This window comes from Rattus rattus, chromosome 4 (assembly GCF_011064425.1).
Source record: "Rattus rattus isolate New Zealand chromosome 4, Rrattus_CSIRO_v1, whole genome shotgun sequence".
NCBI classification, from domain to species: Eukaryota; Metazoa; Chordata; class Mammalia; order Rodentia; family Muridae; genus Rattus; species Rattus rattus.
The window spans coordinates 2,688,239-2,714,854 of NC_046157.1; the positions used below are offsets into that span (position 1 = coordinate 2,688,239).

General features: G+C 44.4%; 1 protein-coding gene across 2 annotated transcripts in view; it reads left to right on the top strand.

The window, feature by feature from the left end:
- Positions 1–13,546: 13,546 nt before the first annotated feature.
- Positions 13,547–26,616, top strand: part of Crkl (CRK like proto-oncogene, adaptor protein) — a 36,680-nt gene continuing 23,610 nt past the window's right edge. For both annotated transcript variants that reach the window (XM_032899858.1, XM_032899859.1), the window contains exon 1: positions 13,547–14,360. In XM_032899858.1, the coding sequence (XP_032755749.1) occupies positions 14,050–14,360 (311 nt within the window). In that variant the 5' untranslated portion in view covers positions 13,547–14,049. The remainder of the gene's footprint in view (positions 14,361–26,616) is intronic.

Here is a 26,616-nt window from a genome sequence, read left to right on the forward strand (position 1 = left end):
CATCTGTAATGGGATCTGATGCCTCTTCTGGTGTGTCTGAAGACAGCTACAGTATACTTATATATAATAAATGAATAAATCTTTAAAAAAAAAAGGGGGGAGGGGGCAAAGAAAAAAAGAAAGAAGAAATGAAGAAGAGGAGAATGAGAGGGAGAGAGAGAGGGAGAGGAGGAGAGGGGAAATGAAATAAAGATCCCCTCACAGGTATGTCCTGTCATTTGCGATTGAGTTAATTCCAGGTGTAGTCAGGTTGACACCTGACTTGCAGGCTCAGAGAACATTTGGGAAGAGGAAGTAGAAAGAATGGAAGAACCAGAGAATGGAGACATGTGCTGCCAAATGCTGTCTTCTGGATGTGGCATGCCTTGCACTTGCTGCAGCTGAGGTCACCCTCACAAGACCTGCACACAATTAAGTCTGTCAACATTGCATCATGAGACAGGGAGGAGAGCATGCGATTTCATCCCTCCCTGAGGACCATTGATGGCTAGGGAAAGGGTGTTGCTCTCCCTAGTGCTTTAGCTACTGAAAAGTCGATGAGGTGGTTTTTGTCAACCTGACACAAGCTAGAGTCATCTGGGAAGAAGAAAGCCCAAAAGTATTGTCTGCATACAGACCTCTGGGCATGTCTGTGGGGCATTTTTCTTGATTAATAGTTAATGTAGGAGAGCCCCCTGCCCACTGTGGGCAGTGCCATTCCTAGGAAGGTGGTCATTGGTGGTATGAGAAAGTAAACTGAGCAAGCCAGGAAAAGCAACCCAGGGGCTGGAGAGATGGCTCAGCCGTTAAGAGCACTGACTGCTCTTCCAGAGGTCCTGAGTTCAAATCCCAGCAACCACATGGTGGCTCACAACCATCTGTAATGGGATCTGATGCCCTCTTCTGGTGTGTCTGAGGACAGCGACAGTGTAGTCACATATATAAAAATAAATAAAACTTAAAAAAAAAAAAAAAGGCAATCCAATAAGCTGAGTCTTTATGGTCTCTGCTCTGGTTCCTGCCTCCAGGTTCCTCCCTCCAGGTCCCTGCCTTGGCTTCCCTTAAGGATGAGCCTGACATGGAAATGTATGATAAATAAATTCTTTGATCCTCTGAATTGGCTTTGGTCAGTGTTTTGTTACAGCAAGGGACACCAAACTAGGACACTTGCTTTTGCTCCAGTAAACAGCCTCCTGTCCATGTTCAGCAAGCAACCCTAATTAAAGTCAGTTGTCTCACACACAAAAAGAGAGGAAGAGAAAGCTTTGGGGCTAGAAAGTTTTTAAAAGATCTCAGGAGCGGTAGGCAGGAGAAGGGGAAGAAGTCGTAGTGGCAAAAAATACCAAAATTTATTATACTTGTCTAAAACTGTCAAATGAGTGAAAAATAATAAAAACGAAGAACTGCTGGGGATCCCCAACTAGACTGGTAACGGAACAAAGAGAAGCATGGGAAGGCTCTAGACCTTTCTATACTGGACCACGTGGCATTTGTTAGTGATAGCCTGCCATCTATGGCTGACAGAGAGGCAAGGACTGAAGATGTTTTGGGTTTCTGGAGAAAAAAATTAGTAGTGGCTATGCTGCTTCTTTAAAGGCAATAAAAGTGGGGTCCATCTTGGGGCTGGAGGAAGAAAGGAATGAACTGCATACTGGAAGGCTGGGTTTGAAGCGTTTGGCCCATTCAGATGGACTGCTAATTGCTAAACAATGCTGTGCACAAAACAGACCATATCCCTGCCTTCAACAGACCTAGTCCTCAAAGAGAAGGCAACTACCAGACAAATAAGAGAACTAGCCAATAGGTCTGAGGCAGAGAGAAATCTGACACACGATACTAGGTGATGAGAGATGCAGGTGAAAGGTCAAGCATGGTGGCTCACATCTGTAAACCCAGCAGTGAGTGGTGAGGCAGAAGGATTGCCAAGACTTGGAGGCCAGCTTAAGTTACATAGTGAGTTTCAGGCTACCCTGAGCTAAAGACAAGAGAAATCTTCTCTTTCATTCATTGATTAAAAACTCATAGGTAAGCACTGGTTGAAGCAAGCCTGGTCTACAGAGTGAGTTCCAGGGTAGCTTGGGCCACACAGAGAAAACCTGTATCATTTTTTTTAAAGATTTATTTTATGTATATGAATACACTGTCACTGTCTTCAGACACACCAGAAGAGGGCATCAGATCCATTACAGATGGTTCTGAGCCACCATGCAGTTGCTGGGATTTGAACTCAGAAGCTCTAGGAAGAGCAGTCAGTGCTTTTAACCACTGAGCCATCTCTCCTGCCTGAAACCCTGTGTCTTATTTAGGGTTTTTATTGCTGAAACACCATGACCAAAAAGCAAGTTGGGGAAGAAAAGGGTTTATTTGGCTTACATCGCATTGCTGTTCACTATTTAAGGAAGTCAGATAAGAAGTCAAACAGTGGCTTCTTCCCCCTGTTCCCTTCCTCCTTGTGCTCTCCCTCCAAACCCTGTGAAACCTTAACCATCTCTGTCTCTGCTGCCCAGCCATTCCTGTTAGCATCTTTATTCACCAATCAGAATTAACTTGGGGACAGGGTCCCAAGGACTAGGAGCAGACTCCAGGTCTTGGAGGCCACACTTAGCATTACAATAGTAAAAGACAAAACCTCAACCGGTTTCTTTCTTTATTGTTTGATCTTTCAAAATCAAATTATTTTATTTTATTCTTATTAATTTTTTCTTTTAAATGTATGGGTTTTGCTTGCATGAATGTCTGTATACCACTCACAAGCCTGAGGATACAGAGACAGAAGAGGGGTCAGAACTCCTGGAGCCGGAGTTACAGATGCGTGTGAGTTGCTAAGAGTCAAACCCAGATCCTCTGGAAGAGCAGCCAGTGATCTTAGCCATTAAACCATCTCTCCAGCCCCTTAGGGGCTCCCCTCCCCCAAATCTCTTTTATCTCATTTTATCTCCTTTTCCCTGTTTACTATCCAGCTTATCCCACAGGTTCCAAGTTTTGGTGGTGGTGGTTGTTTGGTTGGTTGGTTGTTTGGTTGTTTGGTTGTTTGGTTTGGGTTTTATCCCAGGAAAGGCTCTCTATGTAGTGTAGATCTAATTTGCACTTTCCGTGTATCCTGCCATCCTCACACAAAGCAAATTCCTTCTAAGAAACCACCTGGGTCTAACACATTTTTTACTATACCTAGCAGTGTCCATGCAGCCGTCACGGCAACCTGCTCACACCCTGACCATGTGACCATGTGTTACTCTCTCAGACTGAAAGTTTTGTTTTCAACCTTTAACTTTTTATTCAGGCACCGGACCCCACTCATCGAGCAGGCATACCACTCCCATACTACGGAGAAAACGACAGCCTGACTGGGATTTGCCCCACGGGCTCCCCACCCAGACGTTCCCTCTAGGTAGAGCACTCATCCGTGGTCACACATCTCAGCACCTCTTGTAGGGGTGGTTACTGCTGATACAACAAGAGGAGGATACCATCAGGGGTGCTGGACCAGGTGGTTGTCGTCATCCCTGTCAATTAAAGGATTAAAAGGCAGGAAAGAAATGTTACCAGGATCTTGGGGTTCCCATTTTGGGGTTCTTACTCTCATTGATAAAATAATATAACAAACTAGAAAAACAGATCCGTGATTAATAGTGATGGCTGTTCCTCCAGAGTCCCAGCTTCTCCCAGCAGCCAACAAACACCTGTAACTGGAGCACCAGGGTACGCAATGCCCTGATGCCCTTTTCTGGCAAACGTGCAGCCAGAGCATGCATGCATGTAAAAGAATATAAATATAGAGAAGAGAAGAGGGGGAGGGAGGGAGGGAGGGAGGGGGGGGAGGGGGAGGGAGGGAGGGGAGGGAGCAGACTAAGGTCTGACCAGCATCTGAAAGAAGCATAGTTACAAGTTAGGATACAGAAAGGTGAGCAGACCCAGATGAAGCCTGCGGCAGCTCACTGGCACTACACTAGGAGGCAGAAATTCTTGGAAGGTAAAGCACATTGTCTTAAGGTGAACCCGCCTCTTAGGGGTGGTCCCCAGCCAAATCCCTGACATGCCCCACTGGGTTAACCATTAAGGGAGGAAATGACATGTCGCCACCTAGAGGTAGATCCATTCTTTACAAAGGAACACTATCCCAGGCATAAAGGGAAAAGCAGCCATATCCCGGATCCCCCAGCTGGAAGCCTTGTTCCTCATATCCAGAACCGTGTAGTCACTCCTCCCAATCTCTTTCCCTCCATCCCTCCCTCCCTCCCTCCCTCCTTCCCTCCCTCCCTCCCCTCCTCTTTCTCCTTCCCTTCCTCCCTCCCCTCCTCTGTCTCCTTCCTTCCCTCCTTCCTTCCTTCCTTCCTTCCTTCCTTCCTTCCTTCCTTCTTTCCAACAGTGTTTCTCTGTGTAACCTTGGCTGTCCTGGAACTCATTCTGTAGACCAGGCTGGCCTCAGACTCACAGAGATCCATCTACCTCTGCTTCCTGGGTGCTGGGATTAAAGGCATGTGGCACCACCCTCATTCTGCCGGGTTTATTTTTGTTTTCTTTGGTCCCTGTTCCCAGTTATGCTGTGTGACACTATTGATAGGGAGACATGAACAATGCCAATAACAGACCACAGTAAAAATACCACCAAAGTTCACCTGATGAACCAATTGTCAGGAAACCCTGCTGCTAAGGTCAAAGTCTGATATTACCAGAAAGCCCTGAGTTCAGTGCAAAACGGCGGACTCCCTCTGTCAGCGGGGCTTCTCCTTCTCTGATCTTGTCTGAGGAGCGCAAAACCCTCATACTCTCTCCCTGTGGAGTGTCACATAGCCTTGGTGAGATTACAGGCTCAGCATCCTTTCTCCCATAAGAAACCTACACAGTAAGCACCTGAGGTTCTTGGACTGCTTCCTCGTGCCAATTATGAGGCACCCCAATGCCTTAACCTTCAGCCAATGACGTGTGTGTGTGTGTGTGTGTGTGTGTGTGTGTGTGTGTGTGTGTGTGTGTGTATATGTGTGTATGATGTGTGTATATGTGTGTGTGTGTGTGTGTGTGTGTGTGTGTGTGTGTGTGTGTATGTGTGTGTGTGTGTGTGTGTGTGTGTGTGTGTGTGTGTGTATGTTGTGTGTGTGTGTGTGTGTATGTGTGTATATGTGTGTGTGTGTGTGTATGTGTGTGTGTGTGTGTGTGTGTGTGTGTGTGTGTGTGTGTGTGTGTGTGTGTGTGTGTGTGTGTGTGTGTGTGTGTGTGTGTGTGTGTATGTGTGTGTGTGTGTGTGTGTGTGTGTGTGTGTGTGTGTGTGTGTGTGTATGTGTGTGTGTGTGTGTGTGTGTGTGTGTGTGTTGATTCACCCTAAATAAAGTTGATCTGTCTACATGAAGCTGATCCCAGAGTGTCATCATTTCCATTTCATATGTACAGCCTTCCAAACTCCCCTTCTGTCACCCCTGCTCCATTTGCCCTTATGGACCAATATTGGCCAATGATACCTGGGAACAGAGAGGATCATACCAATAAGTTTATTGGGGTTATTACAGGAGCAGAAATAACTCAGAGCCTTATCACCAGAAGTTGTATAGGCATTCACTACACAACTTGCTCACAGCTCAACAGGTTGGAGAGTATCCTTTCCAGATGGTTCAATTGGTCTGACCCTCTTCTAGGAAGACCTGCTTGTCTTTGCTTCTTCTAGGCAGTTTGGCTTGTCTGAGAATGTCTTTGGCCATCCTTCCTGCTTATATGTCTGGGGAGGGAGGGGTCTAGTGAATCTAGTCAGTTTCAGGGACTTTCTAGTGCTATTAATTTTTTTTACTTTCTGAGCTTTCCTGCAGGATGGAATGTTTTACCTTCCTTTAGAATATCCTGAGTCTTAAAAGAGTTTCTCTTCAAGGCTGAATGGGCTTCCCCACCCCAAGTTTTTAAAGATACATTTTGTGTGTGTATGGGTGCCTTACCTGAATATATGTCTGTGTACCACATGTGTGCAGTGCCTGTGGAGCCAATAGAGGCATCAGATCCCCTGAAACTGGACCTGCAGATAATTGTGAGACACCACTTGAGTGCTGGGAACCAAACTCAGGTCCTCTGCAAGAGCATCAAATGCTCTTAACTGTTGAGCCATCCAGTCCCAAGATGGAATGTTTTTCTTGTTGGAGATCCACAAGCATGAGGCAGAGAGAGCTAATGGAATGGTGTGGGCTTTTGAAACCCTAAAGCCCATTCCTAGTAACACTCCCTTCAACAAGGCCACACCTCCAAATCCTTCCCAAACAATTCCAGTTCTACCAACTGGGAATCAATCATTCAAACATATGAGCCTATGGGGGCCATTCTCATTCAAACCACCACAGTGCTCCTAAAAATTGTCCTCTGGGCTGGAGAGATGGCTCAGTGGTTAAGAGCACTGACTGCTCTTCCTGAGGTCCTGAGTTCAAATCCCAGCAACCACATGGTGGCTCACAACCATCTGAAGTGAGGTCCGATGCCCTCTTCTGGTGTGTCTAAAGGCATCGACAGTGTACTCACATACATGAAATAAATAAATCTTTAAAAAAAAAATTGTCCTCTGACCTCCACAACTTCTGAATCACCATGTCTGGGTGGCTGTGCTTTTTTATTTTATTTTTTTTTTACTTGTTATTTGTTATCAGTGCTGAAGCTCAAACCCAGGTGTGGTGGTTTCAATGACATTGTCCCCAGAAGTCTCATGTCTTAGAAAACTTGCTCCCCAGTTGGTGGTGCTGTTGAGGGAAATATAGGTGTGGCCTTGTAGAGGAAATACATGACTGGAGACAGGCTTTGAGCATATAAAGCCTCGTAACCATTCCCAGTGTTCTCTCTCTCTCTCCTTTGTGCTCTCGATTCAGGATGTGAGCTCTTTGCATCCTGCTCAAGCTACCACATTGCTGCTTGTTGCCATGCCCATGATGAACTCATATCCCTCTGAACTATAAGACAAATAAACACTCTATTCTGTAACATTATTTATTGCCTTGACCACGGCGTTCTATTACAGCAGTAGCAGGGCAGTAGCTGGTAGACTGGGGCTTTATTCTTACTGTCCAAGGGCTCCGCCAATGAGGTGCACCCCAAGTTATTTTGTCTTGTTTTGTTTTTGAGACAGGATCTCATATGTCCCAGGCTGGCCTCAAATTTAATATGCAGCCAACAATGGCCTTTAACAACAACTTTCTTCCTCCTTTTCTTCTTCCTCCTCTTCTTCCTCTTCCTCTTCCTCTTCCTCCTCCCCTTCCTCTGTTAAGACAGGGTCTCACCATGTTGCCTTGGCTAGTCTGGAATTTGCTGTGTCAACTAGGGTGGCCTCGAGCTCACAAAGATTCCCTCTTCTTCTGTCTGAGTGCTGATATTAAAGAAGGCATGAGACACCTAGCGTAGCCCTGAGCTTATCCTCCTGCCTCAAGTTCCCCAACGCTGAGATCATAGGTTTGTGGTACTGGGGGCATCCCTGCAGGTATCATGGCACGCAGGGAAACGAACCCAATGAAGAGGTGAGAATGAAAGCTCAGTTCAGTTTCACTCACGTAAACTGGATCAGACAAGATTCTAGAGAGTCTGATGCTAGGCAGTTTATTGCCAGCGTATTTAAAGAGTGGGATTTGTTTCCAGGCAACAGTCATTCCAGTTCTATGTGCACAGTAAAGCTTAAGGGGTAGATACATAGAAACTCCTTTGCAAAGTACATGTGACCTTGAAGATGGGTTCTGTGGCTTAAGGGCCTAGGATCTGGTGTGGTCTCTGACCAGGATAGCATAGCAGTCAGCAGGTTGTAACATGTATGTGACATCTCCCCCCAAGGATGGGTTCTATTTATTGAGAGATAAAGGTGTAGGGAGGGAGAGTCTGGGATAAACATTCTGGGGGATTTGGGTGAGATCTGCCTCTACAGATAGCAAAAGGTCACCAGGTTGTTAACAATATGTACTCCTAACTTTCTGGATGGAATGCAGGTATTTTATTTCCTCCATTGAGGAGACCCTCCCCCCGTGTGATTAATATTCCTGGTTTCTCTAGTGATCTGTGGGCAGCCCCAATGGTGGGCGCCACCATTCCTAGTTTATGTGCTGCTGGAGATTGAACCTAGAACTATGCTAGGCAGACATTTTGCTTACTGAGCCACATTCCCAGCTTTGTTTCGTTAAAAGTTTTGTTTGACGTGCTTTGTTTAAAGTTTCCATCCTCTGAGATGGGCTAATACTTCTATTGATACCATGTCATCCCACCACTTAAAAAGTTCTGCCCCCAATTGTGGTTTTGACAAGGGTGCTGTTTAAGAATGCCAACCAACCTCAGAATCACACGACCCAGTCTCTCTGGACAACATTGAAGCCGTAAGCCCAGGAGGAGCTAGTTCCCAGTGGACGCTAACCAGCATCACAAGGGAGTTTACATGGAGATGTACTCCACTGCAATGGTCAGACAATGTAACTCTGAAGACAGGATTTCAGGATGCCATGCCTGGCACAAAGCATCCTGGAACTTTCACTGAATGAAAAGGAAGAGAGAGGGAAGAAGTACAAGGCAGCAAGAAATAAAATTCTCATCGTGGCGTTAAAGCGTGTTTTCTGGTTAAGGTAGCCATTTGGGGAGCCAAGTTAAAAATGAGAAGATTAGGCCAGCTGTATGGCCTCTGCTTACTGTGGCAGCAATGAGGAAGTTGAGGCAGGATTGCAAGTTTGAGGCCACCTTGGGCTGCAGTGTTGGGGTTTCAATTGCTATGATAAAAAACCATGACCAAAGTAAGTTGTGGAGGAAAGGGTTTATTCAGCTTACACTTCCACTTTATTAGTCCGTCACTGAAGGAAGTCAGGTCAGGAACACAAGCAGGGCAGGAACCTGGAGGCAGGGGCTCAGGAAGAAGCCATGGAGGGGTGCTGCTTACTGATTTGCTCTTCATGACCTGCTCATCCTGCTTTTTTTGTTCTTCCTTTTCTTCCTTCCTTCCTTCCTTCCTTTTTTTATCTTTCTTTTCTTCTTTCTTTCTTTCTTTTTGGATATTTTTTATTTACACTTCAAATGTTATCCCCTTTCCCGGTTTCCTGTCCATCAGTCCCCATCCCATCCCCCTTGCTAGAGAAGTGCTGTGTGTGGTCTCATTGCCCTAGTAACAACACATTGTAGATGGATTTACTTATTTTATGTGTATGAGTGTTTTGCCTGTGCACATGTATTTACATCCTGTGTGTGCCCAGTACCCCCAGGAGATCAGGAACGACAGGATCCCACAAAACTGGGGTTACAGATGGTTGGGAGCCACCACGTATGCCCTTTATAAAGCTCTTCTCTAGCCCTAATAATACATTAAAAGGGGGAAGTGGGGTGCTTAGGTTTACATGTGATATTGTACTCATGTGTAATCCCGGCACTTTGAGGCTAAGGTAGAAGAATCACAGTTTTGAAGGCAGCTAGGGCTACATAGAAAACCCTGGTTCAAAAAAAATCTGCAGGACTGGAGGTGTAGGTCAGTGCTGGAGCATGGGCCAAGCACAAGTAAGTCCTGCGTTTGCTCCAAACATTGCTAACTAAATAACTGAATAAGTTGGGCATCAACGTAGCTCTGTGGGCAAACATTGTCCTGACTGGGGGTTGGGATGGTGGAACCCTCTTTCTCTCTTCTCCATTTCTCTGAGTAGAGTCAAAATCCCAATGAAGTTACAAGGAAAATCACACAGAAGCAGCTCCAGAGACCGGCTGAGCATGCTTTTCCCAACGGCATGTACTGGGAAGTGACGAATGAACCCTCTTTGCTTTGGAAAGGGTGTTTGTAGCTTCAGCCACAAGTGCACTGGCTTCCCCATGGCTGCGGATGGTGGCTGGATCTTGAGTCCTTGAAGAGTCATCCTTCACAGGCTCTGAGTCGCTGCCATCAGGTGCTGGTCTGACTGTTGTAAGGGTTAGACCTGACCTCGGTCATCACCACTTTTCAAGTGGGTGTGGTGCTGGGAATTGAGTGGGAGGACCTGGATGATGCAGGGACTTAATCATGAACTAAATTTTGTGACTTCCCCTGTGGAGATGTAAACTAATGTCTGTCCACCTCAAATAATGCACTACAAGAGACCAGAGACAATTCCACCAAGTCCACTCACTGTCTGCAGATTTGGACTTTTAATGTGTCATGCATACCCTGAAATCCCCACTGATACTTTCTTGTTATTTAATCTTTGTCCTAGTAGGAGGGTGGGGAGAAGGAGAAGGGGGAGGACAACAATAATAATCCAAAGTTATGAAGGAGCTAAAGAAAACCTCATTAGAGTGCACTCAGCACCACTCTCCTCATTGGGCAGTTCATGACCACATGAAACTCCAGCTCCAGGAGGGGTCAGTGTTTTCTTCTGCCTAGGCACCCACACACATGTGGCATACACTTATATAGACACATATACATATTTACACTACTACCCATAGGTTTATGTGGCTATAAAGCTTGGTCAGAAAAGCTTCTTTTTTTAGCAATGGACAACTGTTGATGTATAGATTCATAACTGGTTAAAGTGCAGATAACATTCAACCGCACAGCTCAGGAAACTTGGAGGGAGCAGAAAGAACACAAGAGCTAGGAGCTGGAGAGATGCCTCAATAATTAAGAGTGCTTGGGGGGTTGGGGATTTTGCTCAGTGGTAGAGCGCTTGCCTAGGAAGCGCAAGGCCCTGGGTTTGGTTCCCAGCTCCGAAAAAAGAACCAAAAAAAAAAAAAAAGTGCTTGCTGCTCTTGCAGAGAACCTGGGTTCAGTATTCTCTCTCTCTCTCTCTCTCTCTCTCTCTCTCTCTCTCTCTCTCTCTCTCTTTCTGTGTGTGTGTGTCTGTCTCTGTCTCTGTCTCTTCCCCCATCTCTCTCTCTTTCTGTGTCTGTCTGTCTGTCTGTCTGTCTCTCTCTCTCTGTGTGTCTCTGTCTTTCTCTCTGTCTCTGTGTCTCTCTCTCTCTCTCTCTCTCTCTCTCTCTCTCACACACACACACACACACACACTTTAAAATACACATTTGCTGTTGTTATTTTAGACCAGGGATTACTATATAGCCCTATCTGGCTTCTAACCCTCTATGTTGACAAGGCTGGCCCCAGACTCACAGTGATCCAACTACCTCTGCCTCCTAAGCACTGGGATTAAAGATGTGCAGCATTTTGCCAAGCCAAAATATAAATCTTAAAAAAAATGAATAAGGAAAGGGTAGACATGACATGGCATTCATGAACTCACGTCTGGTTTTCTGCCCAAGATCAAGCCCATCTTCATAATTCTCACGAAAAAAGCTAGGTGTGTTGGTATGTGTTTGTGATCTCAGTGTTGCAATGCAGAGACGGTTGTAACTCTGCCATTCACTGCTCAGCCAGCAATCTACCTGGGGGGGCTCTAGGTCAATGAGAAACCCTATCTCAAAACACAATGTTGCCTGTGCTGGCTTCCAACTCCCAGTCCTACTCTCAAACTCTGAGAGAGCTGAGATTATAAGCCTGTGTTGTTTTTTTCTCCTTTTTGTGGCAGGGTATTTTTATGTAGCCCTGCTGGCCAGGAAGCTAATATATAGACCGGGATGGCCTCAGACTTGGACTAATTGAATTCTGCCTCTGCTGCAGCAGAGCTGGGATTACAGGTGTGCACCACCACAGCCGGCTACTCCACTGCCTAAAGATAAGTGCTAGAGGTCTCAGGTGAGGCACAGAATGACTGAATAGTCCAGCTAGCCACTGATTTGAACTTTGACCATGAGTTGAACTCAATCAAATTAAAAATCAAGCTATAGGGGTTGGAGAGATGGCTCAGCAGTTAAGAGCACCTGATTACTCTTCCAGAGATCCTGAGTTCAATTCCCAGCAACCACATGGTGGCTCACATCTGTAAAGAGATCTGATGCCCTCTTCTGGTGTATCTGAAGACAGCTACAGTGTACTTATATATAATAAATGAATAAAATCTGAGCTATATCAATTTCACTTGAGACAAAGCAACATGAAAGCATGTGTGTGTGTGTGTGTGTGTGTGTGTGTGTGTGTGTGTGTGTGTGTGTGTATGCAGGCATGTATACTACCACCCTACACAGAATTTCAGAGGACACCTCAAGTTGAATGTCCTCCATCTTAGGGAGGGATCTAATTCAGGTGCTTAGGCTTGGCCGGCAAGAGACATCTTCCTGGCCTCCATGAAGCATCTCTGGGAAAAGCAAAACCACGGTTTTGCTGAGGTACAAAAAGACACTAGACTTTGACATTTTTCCTTTGCTTACTTACCACTGGGATGGAACCACCGATGATTACCCTACAGCTAAGGTTTGCTAAGCATGGGAAATGCTAACAGCCAGAATGAGACTTTAGTGACAAAGACCTAAGTAGCAATTCTCCTGTCTGCCTCAGTCCTGAGACCTCCTTCTCCCCTAACTTCCTCCCCATTTTAGTTGGGTCTCATATAGCTCAGCTGGCCTTGAACTCATGGTCCTCCTGCTGCCATCTCCCCAGTGTTGGGATTACTGGTAGTGCCACCATCACTGGTCTGGGACATGCCTTCCTGTTCATCTAATTTAGGAATGCTGTGACCAATAATCCAGCATCAGTTTTTTGTAGATTTTTCACAATGGTCATTCGTTTAACAATTTTCTGATCATTCAAGACTAGATGTGGTTTTAAGGCGGGCAAAATAAGACAGTATTCCTGTTGTATTAAAATTTCATCCTGTCCTGTTAGTGGTGGCTCACATCTTTAATTCAAGCACAGGGAAGGCAGAGCCCAGTAAATGTGAATTTGAAGCCAGCCTGGTTTATAGTTAGTTCCAGGACAGCCAGGGGCACACAGAGAATTCCTATCTTGATTGGTTGATAGATAAATATAGATAGATAGATAGATAGATAGATAGATAGATAGATAGATAGATAGATAGATAGATAGATCGATCAGTCCTAGTGTTGTTGGAGAGAGAAAACATGTTGGGAAGGCACGGCTGGAACTGAGCCACGCTGAATGGCAGGAAATGAACTTTTGGAGAGAGATCAATGGTCTGGAGCAGGCAAAACCTGCATGCCAGATACAAGTGTTGCATTTCCCTTGCTACATCTCAGAGCCTGTAGTGGCCAAGTCACCATCATCACACTGTCCTCTTCTTAAAGCATTAGTCAAACTGACCTTCACCATCATTCCACGTGTACCAAGTTGTATCACCTAGGGTAGGCGTTATTCAGTAACCTATCTGATGGTCAACTCACTGCCTAGGTCATGCCCTTCCTAAGCCACCTGACTTATCAGGGCCTTCAGGCTTAAAATCACCTGAGGGCCACGCCTCCCTGTCCAGACATCCAGCCATCACGCTATGCTTTGTTCCCAGAAACAGGTTTTCAAAACGCTGTTCCCTCTCAGGTCCAGCTGTTTTCCTGCTAAGCCCGGTAGGCCTTACAGCAGCAGCCACTCCGAGGCTGCTTTGCGATCCAGGAAGGGCTTGACCCTCTGCCTCCTCCCGGAACGCGGGAGCCCGCACGAGTGGCTCAGGCTGGAACCCTCGCGAACGCACTCCTGATTGGCCGCGCCCAGTGACGTCAAAGGAAGAGCCCCCGCGGTGGGGGTAGCGCCCAGCTCCGCGCAAGCGCAGATAGAGTACGCTGGACCAAGGGGGAGGTGCCCGGTCGCTTCTCCCGCGTCCGCCATTTTGTTGCTGTGGCTATTGGGAACGGGTAGGGTAGGACGGTCCGGGAGGCGCGACTGTTGTTGGAGTGCGGTGCTTCGTGTGACGGCGAGGAACGGTGCGGGCTCTTGAGGCTGCGGAGCCGGCGGCTTCCAGGACAGAAGTCGCTGGAGCCTCCCCTGAACTCCGGACAGCTGAGAAGCCCGAGGCGGCCTCTGCTACTGCTCTGTTTCGCCCACCTCGACCCCGGGGTTTTGCCCACTGTTCCCGGACCGGCTCTCTCCGTGAGGCGGCCCTGTGCAGGAGGGCGGTGGCGGAGGATGCTGCGGGGCCCGGAGCCTAGAGGAACGTCCTGACCAAGCCCTCTGATTGTTCCTCGAAGTGTTCGAGAAGAGGCCCTTCCTCGACCCCAAAGCCGACAGCGGGTAAAGGCTTCCAGAGCAAGCGAGAGCAGCAGACGCCGCCCATCCCCGGGCCCAACACCATGTCCTCCGCCAGGTTTGATTCTTCAGACCGCTCTGCCTGGTACATGGGGCCAGTGTCTCGCCAGGAGGCGCAGACCCGTCTCCAGGGCCAGCGCCATGGCATGTTCCTAGTCCGGGACTCATCTACCTGCCCCGGGGACTATGTACTGTCCGTGTCCGAGAATTCGCGTGTCTCGCACTACATCATTAACTCCCTGCCCAACCGCCGCTTTAAGATCGGGGACCAGGAGTTTGACCATTTGCCGGCCTTGCTGGAGTTCTACAAGATCCACTACCTGGATACTACCACCTTAATCGAACCAGCGCCCAGGTAGGCGAGCTCCTGCCCTTTTCGGGCTCGGAACCTGACCTGCGGAGGGTCGGTCAAAGATTGAATTTTGGGGGTGGGGGTAAGGGATACTCCCTTTTCTCATTCTGAACCAGAAGACATTCGGATTGGAAGGCCAATGTCAGGATCTGGGTTGGATGAAAGGATGCATTTTATTTAGACATTTAGTAGTGCTTGCATTGTTTAAATCACCACCACCACCCCCAAGCCCACACATACATAGTTTTGTCACTTTAGTTGACTGTAATACTAGTGCAAAATTCTTATTAACGACGTTAAAATATATAGACTATCTTGAGTTTCTGAAGATAGCCATGACTACTACTTACTCGAAATTCATGTACACCATTTAAGGTTTTTGTAGCTCCTGCATCTCTCAGCTAACTGGCCTTCAGCCTTTGGAATAATCCTTAAAATAGATCGAAAGGGTAGAAATCTCAGAATCTGATGCTGTAGCACTTAAAAAAAAAACAACTGGAATTACCAAGGAAAGAGATTGAGGTTTTATTTGAGGGAATTTGTATCATCACTGTTCCTTCGGCAGGGTGCAAAGTGTATTTACCTTAATTCTACATTAATTTTGTTTTTTGGAGTTTTTTGGGTTTTTTTTGTAATTAAGTCTAGTTGTTTAACATATACTTTAAAGACACCCAAGTAGTGCTAGATGGGAGAGATACACGCCCCTAATCCGCTAAGGAAAGAGGACCTTGATTCCAAGCCAAACTAAGCTGTAGCAAGACCCTGCCTTAAAGAAAAAGACACTGATCCCCAAGTGTTCTCTTTTTCAAGTAAAATGCATTATTTTATAATTTGCTTTAATTTTCCTAATAATATCATCAAATGATACAAGTGTTAATTGACATATCTAGACACTTTAAAAGATATTTTACTGCCCCGTTTATTTCTAAGCTATTCTAAGAAAGAATTGAGGACTGGTTTAGATTTTTCAAGGTGAGGTGACTTCATAGAGGTGAAATTTGCTCAGGACTTTGAAATTGAAAAGATAGTATAATTAATTAAGGGCACCTACTTAAATCCAGAGTTTCTTCTTGAGGATAGAAGAATAAGCTGGGATGGTACAGTGAATGTATGTACGGTTAACGGCCAAACTCTGGATTTTAGAGTGTGGAGAAGGGCTAAGTGTGGTGATGACGAGGGAAAGTGTGGTCCCCAGACCCACACAAGTGTGGAGAGAGCTGAGTCACAGAGCTGTCCTTTAGCCCGGTATGCGCATCATGGCAATCGAGTATCCTCACACAAGTACATTTTAAAAATGTGAACACAGAAAGGTGATTGTAAAGAGTAATGCTAGCGAGAGGAGGACACTCAAGTTCTGTGAAACATGAAGTTCCTAGGCGATGCTGGAAGGTATAAGAGCTTGGAGAAACCTAGGAAGGATAATATTGGGTGATACAGCTAAGTAAATTACTCTCTTATTTGTGGAAGTGGATTATATTATTGACTTCAGGCCTTTATTAAAACATGCTTGCAGCATGTGACAGGTGTTGGAGAAAGTCTAAGTTATTAGAGTCACCTCAAAGAGGGGAATGAATACTGCAGTGGCTTCCTGCTATTTACAGATCTTACTCTACTTCATGTGTCTCTCAGGTACCAAATGTAATTTCCTGAGTTTTTCCTTAGCTCTACTTGACATGCATTCCTATCTTTTCTGTCTTGCTTAATTTCCAAATGAAAGAAATAACCAAGTCATAATTATTCCAATTTTGGTATAACTGTCCCTTGTATAGCTGCAAATTGTACATTTTAAATTTTAGAACAGATGGCAGTGTACCTTGAGGGATACTCTTTTAGTATCTCAACTTAAATGTAATAATTACTGATATTCTCCTAATTGATCTTATGTTATATGGTAAAGAAATTGAGGGGAAACTGTGACTATCTGTACAAACACATAATTCACAAAATATATTAGAAACACTCATGTTGATTATAATCCTAACTGGTCATGTGGCCTTAGCTGATACTCCTCCTCTACTACACATTTTATTTCTCCACCCTTAGCTAGCACCTCATCAGGTCTTGCCTTTTCTGGAGCAGTGACCCATATCTTCATTCTTGACTGTTCCGTGCCTTTTGTCTTCCTGCTTGGATTAGGCTGTTACAGTTACCCATTGACTAAAAATCACGGAATACAATAGCACTAAGAAACACCCTAAAGGATCTCCTGTATTCCAGATAATCTTTCTTCCTTCATTGTGGAGAAGCAGTCCAATTTCCCCTTGGTAATCTGGATCAGTCACCCCTCTTCACACGGTTTCCCTTTCTTAGCCTGTTGACTTAAGGGCACCAGAAGCCCACAGCAGCCAGAGGGAGGCCTGAGCCTCCATGTCAGTGGAATGTTGTGCCTCCTGGCAGGAACCCTTTCCCTGCTAGAACCAGAATTTCTGAGCCAGCAGAATTTAAGGTTTTAAGAGCAGGAAGCAAAAAAATTTTCTGGTGGATCACTAGGGGTGATAGTGAGTGGGATCATCTCTTCTTCCACCCCTTGATTCTTGGACCCATGGATCTTAGCTATAAGAAAAGCCGTACCATATATTAGATATGATTCAAAGCATATACTGCCTTATAGAGAACCTGCCCTAGCTTTCTAGACTGCTGCTGCTTAATTTGTACTGTAACTGTGTCTTCAAAAGGCTGTTCCATCTTGCTGTCAAGCCAGCAGCTTCAGAATGGTGGAGGACATGGTGAGACTGGTGGATTCCATGGTTTAGGCCCACTGTTGCCCTCTGGCTGTTAAGTTCTGGTCAGAAACAATACTGTGTGGAATACCATGACTGTATTAGGCATTCTGTAAGTTTGTGGATGGTTGTTTTGGCAGGAAAGAGAAGTTTATAACCAGAATTTAAGTATCTACTCCAGTAAGGACAACTGCTCGTCCTTTCCATGGAGGAAGTGATCCAGTGTAGTCAACCTGTCACCTGGTCACTGGATGGTTACTTCAGGGAATGGTGCCATATCTGGGGCTCAGTGTTGTTCTCGGCTGTTGACAGGTCTGGCACTCAGCAGCAGGTATAGCTGGGTCAGCTTTGGTGAGTGGAAGTCCATGCTGTTGAGCCCATGCATAACTTCCATCTCCGCCAACATTGCCACTTTGTGGGCCTATTGGGTACTAATAGGGATGGCTGGGGGAAAGCCTTGTCCACAGAATGGGTCATTCTGTCTACTTGATTAGTGAATTCTTCCTCTGTATAATAAGTCGCCTATTGTTTTTTTTTTTTTAATTTTTTTAAAGATTTATTTATTATTTATTTCATGTATGTGAGTACACTGTAGTTGTCTTCAGACAAACCAGAAGAGGGCATAGATCTCATTACAGATGGTTGTGAGCCACCATGTGGTTGCTGGGAATTGAACTCAGGACCTCTGGAAGAGCAGGCAGTGCTCTTAACCACTGAGCCATCTCTCCAGCCCTCTCACCAATTTTCTAATCACACTCTTTTCAAGTCCCTGTCTATATAGCCAGTCCACTATATGGCTCATAAATCAGTGAAAATCACACATCTAGCCATTTCTCCTTCCAAACAAAATGTATGATTATGTGTACTGCCTGGAGTTTTGCACAAAGATTTCCCTTTGCTGGTATCTTTCAGGGTTGGCCCAGAACAGAAAGGGGTTGTAATGCTGCTGCAGATGTCCACTTCCTGGGTGGTCCTTGCACACTGTATAGAACCATTAATAAACCAGGCCTCATTTCTCTCCTTAGTCAACCAGTCATGGGACACAACCCATGAGGTGCATATTGGAAGTAGACAGCATTGTAATGGGAGTAGGAACCACAGCATAGACATTTGGACAATCCCTTCATGTAACTGCTTATGACTTCAGGATCTGCTTAGACCCTGTCAGGTATACACCTCTTTCACTTGATAATAGATTGCTGTTGTGCTCGTCCTACTGAATGGCTTGATGGGTCAGATAACACCCACGTCATGATGGGCTTAAGTCTCGTGGGAACTTGGTGGCCCATTGTAAAATGTTCAGTTTCCACTTAGGCCCAATAGCAGGCCAAGAGCTATCTCTCAAAAGACAGTAGTTGTCTGCAGATGATGGTAGAGCCTTGCTTCAAAAGGTCTCCTCTGTGATTCATCTATAGGGGTCTGCCAAAGACTACAGACAGCATCCCTGTCTGCCATTAACACTTCAGGTACCTTCTGGTCTCCTGGATCTTAATAGTCCAAGTGGTAGATCAGCCTGCACAGCAGTCTGGACACATTGAAAAGTCTTCTCTTCTAGGCCCTATTCAAAGTTAGTGAGTGGCTTTCTGAGTCACTTAGCATATGGGCCAGAGTAACACACCCAAGTGAGGAATGTGCTGTCTCCAGAATCCTAATGGGCCCACTTAACATTGTACTTCTTTCTTGGTGGTGGGAGAGGCCAAGTGCAATAGTGTTGCTGTAACTATTAAAAAAAAAATACAGTAACCTTTTATCTTGAGCTAGTGCAGACACCCAGGAGTATCTTTATCTCAGCGGTTCCACCCTGCCCCCAAGTACTCTCAGACCCAGGTGGTCCGAGAACCATTCCAGTATGGCACCTTGCCATGCTGATCTGTTAGTTCTGGCACCCGAGGGCCATATGGAACTAACCATAATTTATCTCTGGTTAATATCTCTCCTGGTGGCTCTCTGCTAATCTCAAACTCTCTGGTTCCAGCTACCCAGTAAAATCAGGGCTCTAGAAGTCCAGCATGGGCTGACCTGTTGCGGCTCCCTGCCATGGACTCTGCTCACACTCCCAACTACCCAGTGAATTCAAGATCAATAAACTGTAATTTATCAATCAGATTTATATGTTAAATTCTCAATCCACAATACATCCTCACAATGAACTCATAACCAATTGGTAAAGATATAAACCGCCCACCTAGATAAGATAAACTGACCTATAGAAATCCATCCCTTAAATACTCATAACAACCTGTATCTATGTAGAGATACATGGCTAGGATCCTTTATCTGCCTCCATGTTGATTCTCCTCCTTTCTGCCTCTTTATCTCCTAAAACCTCTGTTCCTGCCTCTCTTCCTTTTCGTCCAATGACAGGCCTCATTTTATCTTGTGTCTGCTTTCACCTGCATTACGACATTAACCTACACAATAGCATATGTTTCGTCTTAGAAGGAATATTTCTACATGCCCCACATCACTGGATTCCTAAGGATTTCACTGAGGTAGAAGGCCCTTGAATTTTTGGTTGGATTTATTTCCCATCCTCTGATGTGCATGGGTTAACAAGTTTAAACTTGTTAAACTTGGTCTAGTCAACATAGTGTCTTCAGCATAGTGAACCAATGTGATGCTCTAGAAGAGACAGATAATCAGGATCCTTCTAACTAAGTTATGACACAGCTGCAGTTAATAATAGTCTTTTTTTTTTTTAAGAATTATTTATTTATTTCAGGTATAGGATACATTGTAGCTGTCTTCAGACACAGCAGAAGAGGGTCATCAAATCCACTACAAATGGTTGTGAGCCACCATGTGGTTGCTGGGAATTGAACTCAGGACCTCTGGTAGAGCAGCCAGTGCTCTTAACCGCTGAGCCATCTCTCCAGCCCCAGTTAATATATTCTAATAAAGTAAAATTGTAAATGTATACTGCTGTCATTGTCAAGTGACCGCAGATCCCTTCTGCTGGTCCTTATGGGCAGGCACCAAGGAAAGGTCATTGGCTAGATCAATAGCTGCATTCCATGTGCCAGGAGATGTGTTCATCTGCTCAAGTAAGGGCAGCACATCTGGTACAGCAGTTGCAGTCAGTCACTGCTTGATGGAGTTTGCAATCCTCAACTGTCATTTTGCATGATCCATCTGTCTTCTGCCCTGGGCATATAGGAGAGTAGCATAGAGAAGTGGTGGAACTTTTCAAGTCCTTGAGAGTGGCACAGAGTTCTGCCGTTCTTCCTGAGATATGATACTGTCTTTGATTCACTGTGTTCACTGGCAGAGGCAACTCTAGGGGTTTCCATTTAGCTTTTTTCAATCATAATAGCCCTCACTCCAGAAAGGTCTGGGAACCATTCTTCCAACCTCTACATGTATCTATTTATCCCAGTCATACAGCTTAGGTCTGAGTTAGTAACAGGATGAATTTAGGGACTCACTAGACCTGTTGTGAGTTAGACTTCAGCCAGAACTCCATTAATTACCCGACAATTCAGAACCAGTTTATAGTATACTCTGGATAGTCTGATTGCTTCCTTTTCCCTGGGGTAGGTCCTTCTTGGAAGAACTGGAGAAAGGCTAACAGTAAAACTCTTATTTTATCACATCCTTCTTCAGGAACCTTCATCCAGGAGTTCTGGGTCTCCAAACTGTCTCAAGTCTAGAAATTGTTTCATCAGCTGAGAGAACCTTTTGCCACCATCTAACATTCCTTTAATTTGTTTGAGGATTTTTATGCTTGTACAAATCAAACAAAAACACAGTAGGCTTCTTATCCGTTTTATGCCTGGAAACACCATGATTGATTAGCAAGTACTGAAGGTTCACTGGAGTCAGGTCATCATAAAAATGGCTTTACCTATTCTGCTTGTTATGGACCTTGCTTTGTCTGTGCTGACCATTACAATGACTGCAGTCACCTTGCCTTTAATGATTCAGTGCTCTACCTGGCCCCTGCTACTTTGAGGCCCAATTAAAACCCATAGCATTTAATCCATTCAACTAAGCACCAGCATCTCTTACCCTAAGGTCTGGCACAAAGAGTGACAACAAACTCTTGAGATGTGCTAGTGCCCCTCACTGCTTTGCATCTTGCAGGATTCGTGAAGGCTGTCTTCAGGGTTTTCCATTGTGGAGAATTAGGATTTACACAGTGACCCCACTGTAGCTTTGCACTTTCTCTGAGCCTTCAAGTCCCTTCATCAGCACTAAGCCAAGGGATATCAAGCACCTCATACTCCTTTTGACAAATGCTTCGGCCAACCATTCAAACAAACTTTTAACCCCTTTTAAAACTGTACAAGCTTTCCTATTAAATGTAGGTCTCCCTCAATGGGACCGTATCAGTAAGCTCACCCTGATCCAGTTTTATGTTCCCATTATTTTACCCCTTAGGATCCATACTCACACATTCCGTAGACTTCTGTTTAGATGAATTAGCAAACTCTTTTAAGTGGTTTAGTAATACAGCATAGCTCTTTACAGACTACACTTTCTATCTTCCCTTTAGAAAGCTGCTTAGTCTTTAGTCTGATAATAGGTCTAGAGGTGGCCCCTGAGAAGGGACATCATCAGTATTGTCTTGCCTGGAGCATCTCCTTCAGAGAGAGTCACTGTTGATGTAGCATACAATGCAGGATTAATTTCCTCAGTCAAAGGTAGAAAAGGCATAGTTCAGGGGATGGAGTAAGAGAAACATCTGCTGAGGGTGGAGAGACTTCTTCAGGTGAGATAAGTCTTTGAGAATCTCGGGATTCAGAGTTCTTGGTTTCAACAGGGTCCTTCCATACAGCTCCATTCCAAGACACAGGGTCTGTCTTCACCGTGTAATGCTCTTTAACTGCTGACACATCTAAGGCTAGGACTTTAATATAGTTAGAATTACACCAATCTTATAATGAGGGCTTTGGTTTGATTATTTCACTGAGCAACCTGAAACTCTGCGGCTGCTGGAGGGAAGACTTTCTTCCAGGACATACTTCGAAGCCTTTGGACTAGCAGTTCTCAACCTTCCCAATGCTGCAGACCTTCAGAACAGTTCCTTTGTTGTGGTGACCCAACCATAAAATTGTTTTTGATGCTACATAATAACTAGTTTTGATACTGTTATGAGTCATAATTACTAAATCGAATGTGCAGGATGTCTGATATTCAATCCCTGTGGAAGGGTCGTTCAACCTCCAAAAGAATTGGGACCCATAGGTTGAGAAACACTGCTTTAGCCTGTTGATGGCACATCTGGAGGAGGTGAACTTTATCACTGGGTACATTGTCCCTCACTGTGTTCTGAGATGCTAGAAGTTAATTTTTTTTTTCTTTTCTTTTTTTTCAGAGCTGGGGACCGAACCCAGGGCCTTGCGCTTTCTAGGCAAGTGCTCTACCACTGAGCTAAATCCCCAACCCCGCTAGAAGTTAATATTAACGGTGCCTATTCTTTGTCTTTGCCAATTTATCCAGAGAGGCTAGGACAACCAACCAGCAGCATTTTTTCCCCTTATTTTCCACAAACTGTCAAAAGTTCTGTATGCAGAGTCACCAAGTTCATTGCCTCTCATAAATGGTGAATTAGGATAAGCTGAATTTGTCTTCTTCAGTTTGTAATATAATTTACACCATTGGCTTTCTGTATTCTCCGAGCGTCTAGGAGAGGCTTCAGTAACTCTAGGTGTTGGCAAATTGGAAAGCCTATTTATTATTCCAGATACTTGAAAAACTCACCCTTATACTTCCGTTGATCTAGAGCCACTTCTGGTCAAAATCTGCATTAGTCAGGATTCTCTAAAGGAACAGAATTAGGGGTGTGTGGGGGGTATTAGAATGGCTTACAGGCTATGAGCCAGCCAGTCCAACAATGACTGCCTGTGAATAGAAGGTCCGAGAATCCAGTAGTTATTCAGTTCATGAGGTTGAATGTCCTAGATGGTCTTCAGTATTTGCCAGAATCCCAAAGTATTAGGCTCTAATGCCAGTGAAGGAATGGATTTGCCAGTAGGCATAAGAAGAAGCAGGCAAAGAGAGCAAGCTTCCTAATTCCATGTCCTTTATATAGGCTGCCACCAGAAGGTATGGCCCAGATTACAGGTTTTTCCCACCTGAGAAAATCTGGATTAAAGATATATCTTCCTACCTCAAACAGTCCACATTAAGCCAGGTGTAGCAGAGCACACCTTTAATCCCAGAGGCAGGGGCAGAGGCAGGTGGATCTCTGTGAGTTACAGGCCAGCCAGAGCTACAAAGAGAAACCTTGTCTTGAAAAATAAAAAATAAAAAGATCCAGATTAAAAGTGGGTCTTCCCAACTCCAAATGATTTACAAAAAATTCTCATAGGTGTACCCAGCTGTTTGAGTTGTAAGTTCCAGTTGTAATCAAGTTGACAACCAAGAATAGCCTTACTTTAAATTTTTAAAAAGTAGAAACTTATTTTCGACAGTTTTTTTTAAATCAATTAGACAGCTTTTGCTAAATGAGAAAACTACATTTAAAATGTGCTTTAAACAAAATGGAATTAGAAAAAAAGACACATGCATTTTAAAGAACTTTTGCACTGTGCTGAAAATCAATTGTTTCTTACAGTAATATAATGTGCCAATCCATAAAATGTTAACAGAGTTCTTAATTTAACATTTTCAAAGACAACATACAGTTTCACATCTATTATAAGAAGGGCATTATATAAACATTATGTCCATCCCCATGAAGCTTACAAATTTGACAGTGTTCAATAAAAGACTTTAGAATCACATCCGATAAGTGTCACATTCAAAGAATCACAAATCTGTGTGTGTTCTTAATTCCTTCTTCTAAAATCTTTCTTGACTTTGCTACTCCTTGACATTTGTTTATGCTAACCCTTAAAAAAGAGAGAACAGGGAAAGAAATGCTGCAGTGAACTCTTGATGATGTGCAGAATTATTGCTACTATACTTCACTACAAAGCATGTCTATACACATCATGACCTTTGATATGAAAACACAGTGAAAATCTTTAGTGACATAGCCTTACAGTCAAAAACAACATTCACATGGAATTATATTAGACAGTGAAGCACCCAGTACTCAGAGCCGACAAAATTTCGACAGTTTTATACATGTAAGCAATGTCCCTTGATCATATCCAGCCCAGCTCCCCTCTCCCAATCCCCTGGTTTACTCCTAATACTTCCTCCTCCCCTCCTTATGCCCTCTCTTTTTGTTTGTTTGTTTGTTGGTTTATAACACAGGAACCCAGTTACTGTTGCGTTGGAATACTGACTAATTTTGTGCAGGTGACGACAGCTGCTGAGTTCATGAGTGCAATGGTCATATCATGCCTCTCCTCTCCAGTTCTTGTATTCTTTCTGTAACTCCTCTTCCATGGTTTTCCCAAAACCTTATTTGGGAAGGGGTTGGTTTTATGTACCATCTAGGGCTGAGCACTCAGTAGTCACTTAGAGAATCTCTGTACCAGTGACCAGTTCTGAGTCACTGCATTAATTGTTAGCCACAGCAGACACAAGCCTCTTCGGCCAACATTGAGGGCAACACTAATTTATATGTGTAAAAATAAAATACTTAGAAAGTTTGACAACACATCCTAGAGCCCATGACCTTCCAAGCCATGAGGTCTAACAGTCCAGATATTTAAGTCCCTCCTGGGAGCAAGCTTCAAATCCAGCAGAAAAGTTTATTACCTCCACTATTTCAGTGGGTAACATTCTGCCTGGAATGTCAGTGTTGTAACTTGTAGGCTGGAGCAATCAGGGAAGAAACTTTCAGATCAGTTTCAGCTTGGTTTTCTTCTGTCTACTACAATGAAAATGTGTTGTGTCTTCAGCAGTAAGGTGTTAATCATCTAGCTGAGGCAGGTAATGGTGAATAATGGCAATAGCCTATGTTGTTTTGGATGCCTCGTAGGCCTCCTGGAGCAATCACTCATGAGGTAGTCCCCTGGCACTATGCTGTTGCAACATGTGCATGCAGTGCCTGTGACAGCCAGAAAAGGGTGTAGAATTATGGAATTAGGATTACAGATAATCATGACCTGGAAATCTTTGAAGAGCAGCAGTCAGTGCTCTTAACTACAAAGACATCCCTTCAACTCAGAACCATTTGTAACCAGTTCTAGAGGATCTGATGCCTTCTCTGGCTTTTGCAGACTTTGCATGTACATGGTACATGGACATATATGCAGGAAACAAACCACACAGGCACATAATATAAAAATAAATGAGGCTGGAGAGATGGCTCAGTGGTTAAGAAAATTAAAGAGGGCTGAGAGATGGCTCAGCAGTTAAGAGCACTGACTATTCTTCCAGAGGACCTGAGTTCAATTCCCAGCAACCACATGGTGGCTCACAGCCATTTATTATGGAATCTGATGCCTTCTTCTGGTATGTCTGAAGACAGCTACAGTATATTTTCATATAAATCATATATACATATACATGAATTTTTATTAGTTCTAATTATGCCCATATTTATGTAGGCATGAGCTGTGAGATTGCAAACTGAAATAAACCCTTTCCTCCCCAAGTCATGGCACTTTATCACAGTAACGGAAACCCTAAGATATATGAGACCCTTGCAAGAGCAGCAAGTGCTTTTAAGCTGAATCACCTCTGCAGCCCCCAAGAATCTATTACTCTGTGTGTGTGTGTGTGTGTGTGTGTGTGTGTGTGTGTGTGTGTGTGTGTACACTTGCATGCACACACGCACACGCAGGTGTGAGGTCATTGTATATGCAGAGGTCAGAAGACAGTTTTAGGGAATTGGTACTTTTTACCATGGGATCAGATTCCCATGGTCAGGTTTGGGCAGCAAGCACTTTTACAAACCACTGGGCCATCTCGCTTGACCAAGAGGAACTTCTGTTTTTGTTTGTTGAACTTGCAAAGAGTGAAGTGTTGTTAGTCTGATGACTTTATCAAGAAAAAAGGGGGCTGAATAATAGATTTAGGAACCTTAAACTGGGATAGAATTGCTCAGGTGATCAGTCAGAACAGGAGTATACATAGCAAGAGGAGCTATGTAAGGAGTTAGTGTGCTGTTATTGTTGGCCTGAATAAAATACCAATACAGAGAAGCAAGAGAACTTACTAAATGCCACTGAGTGTACACTGGGTGTGTAACTCTGTACATATGCTTAGATAAGAGAGGCTGTTGGTTAAACTTTTGGTCCAGCAGAAAAATTGTTTGTTTTTTAAATGATAAGTGGATATATGTTTCAGTGGGAGAGCACTTGCTGCCTAGTGTGAGTGAGGCTCTGGGTGGAGTCCTCAGCTTGATGTCACCTGGAGCAGCTGTGATAGACTCAGGCTTGTAATTCAGTTCTTTGCAGGCTGGGCCAGGAGACTCTCCCACTAACATGAAGTCCTCCTGGACTACAGAATAAAGATCCTGTCTCAAGAAAAGGGAAACACATGGTTACTGTTGTGATTTAAGTGAGAAATGTGCCCTTTAGGCTTATGTATTTATACTTAGCCCCCAGTTGTAGTGCTACCTAGGGAGATTGCCCAGGAAGTCACTGCTGGTCCTGGTATAGTATTACATAACAGAAAAACAATAACAGTTATTT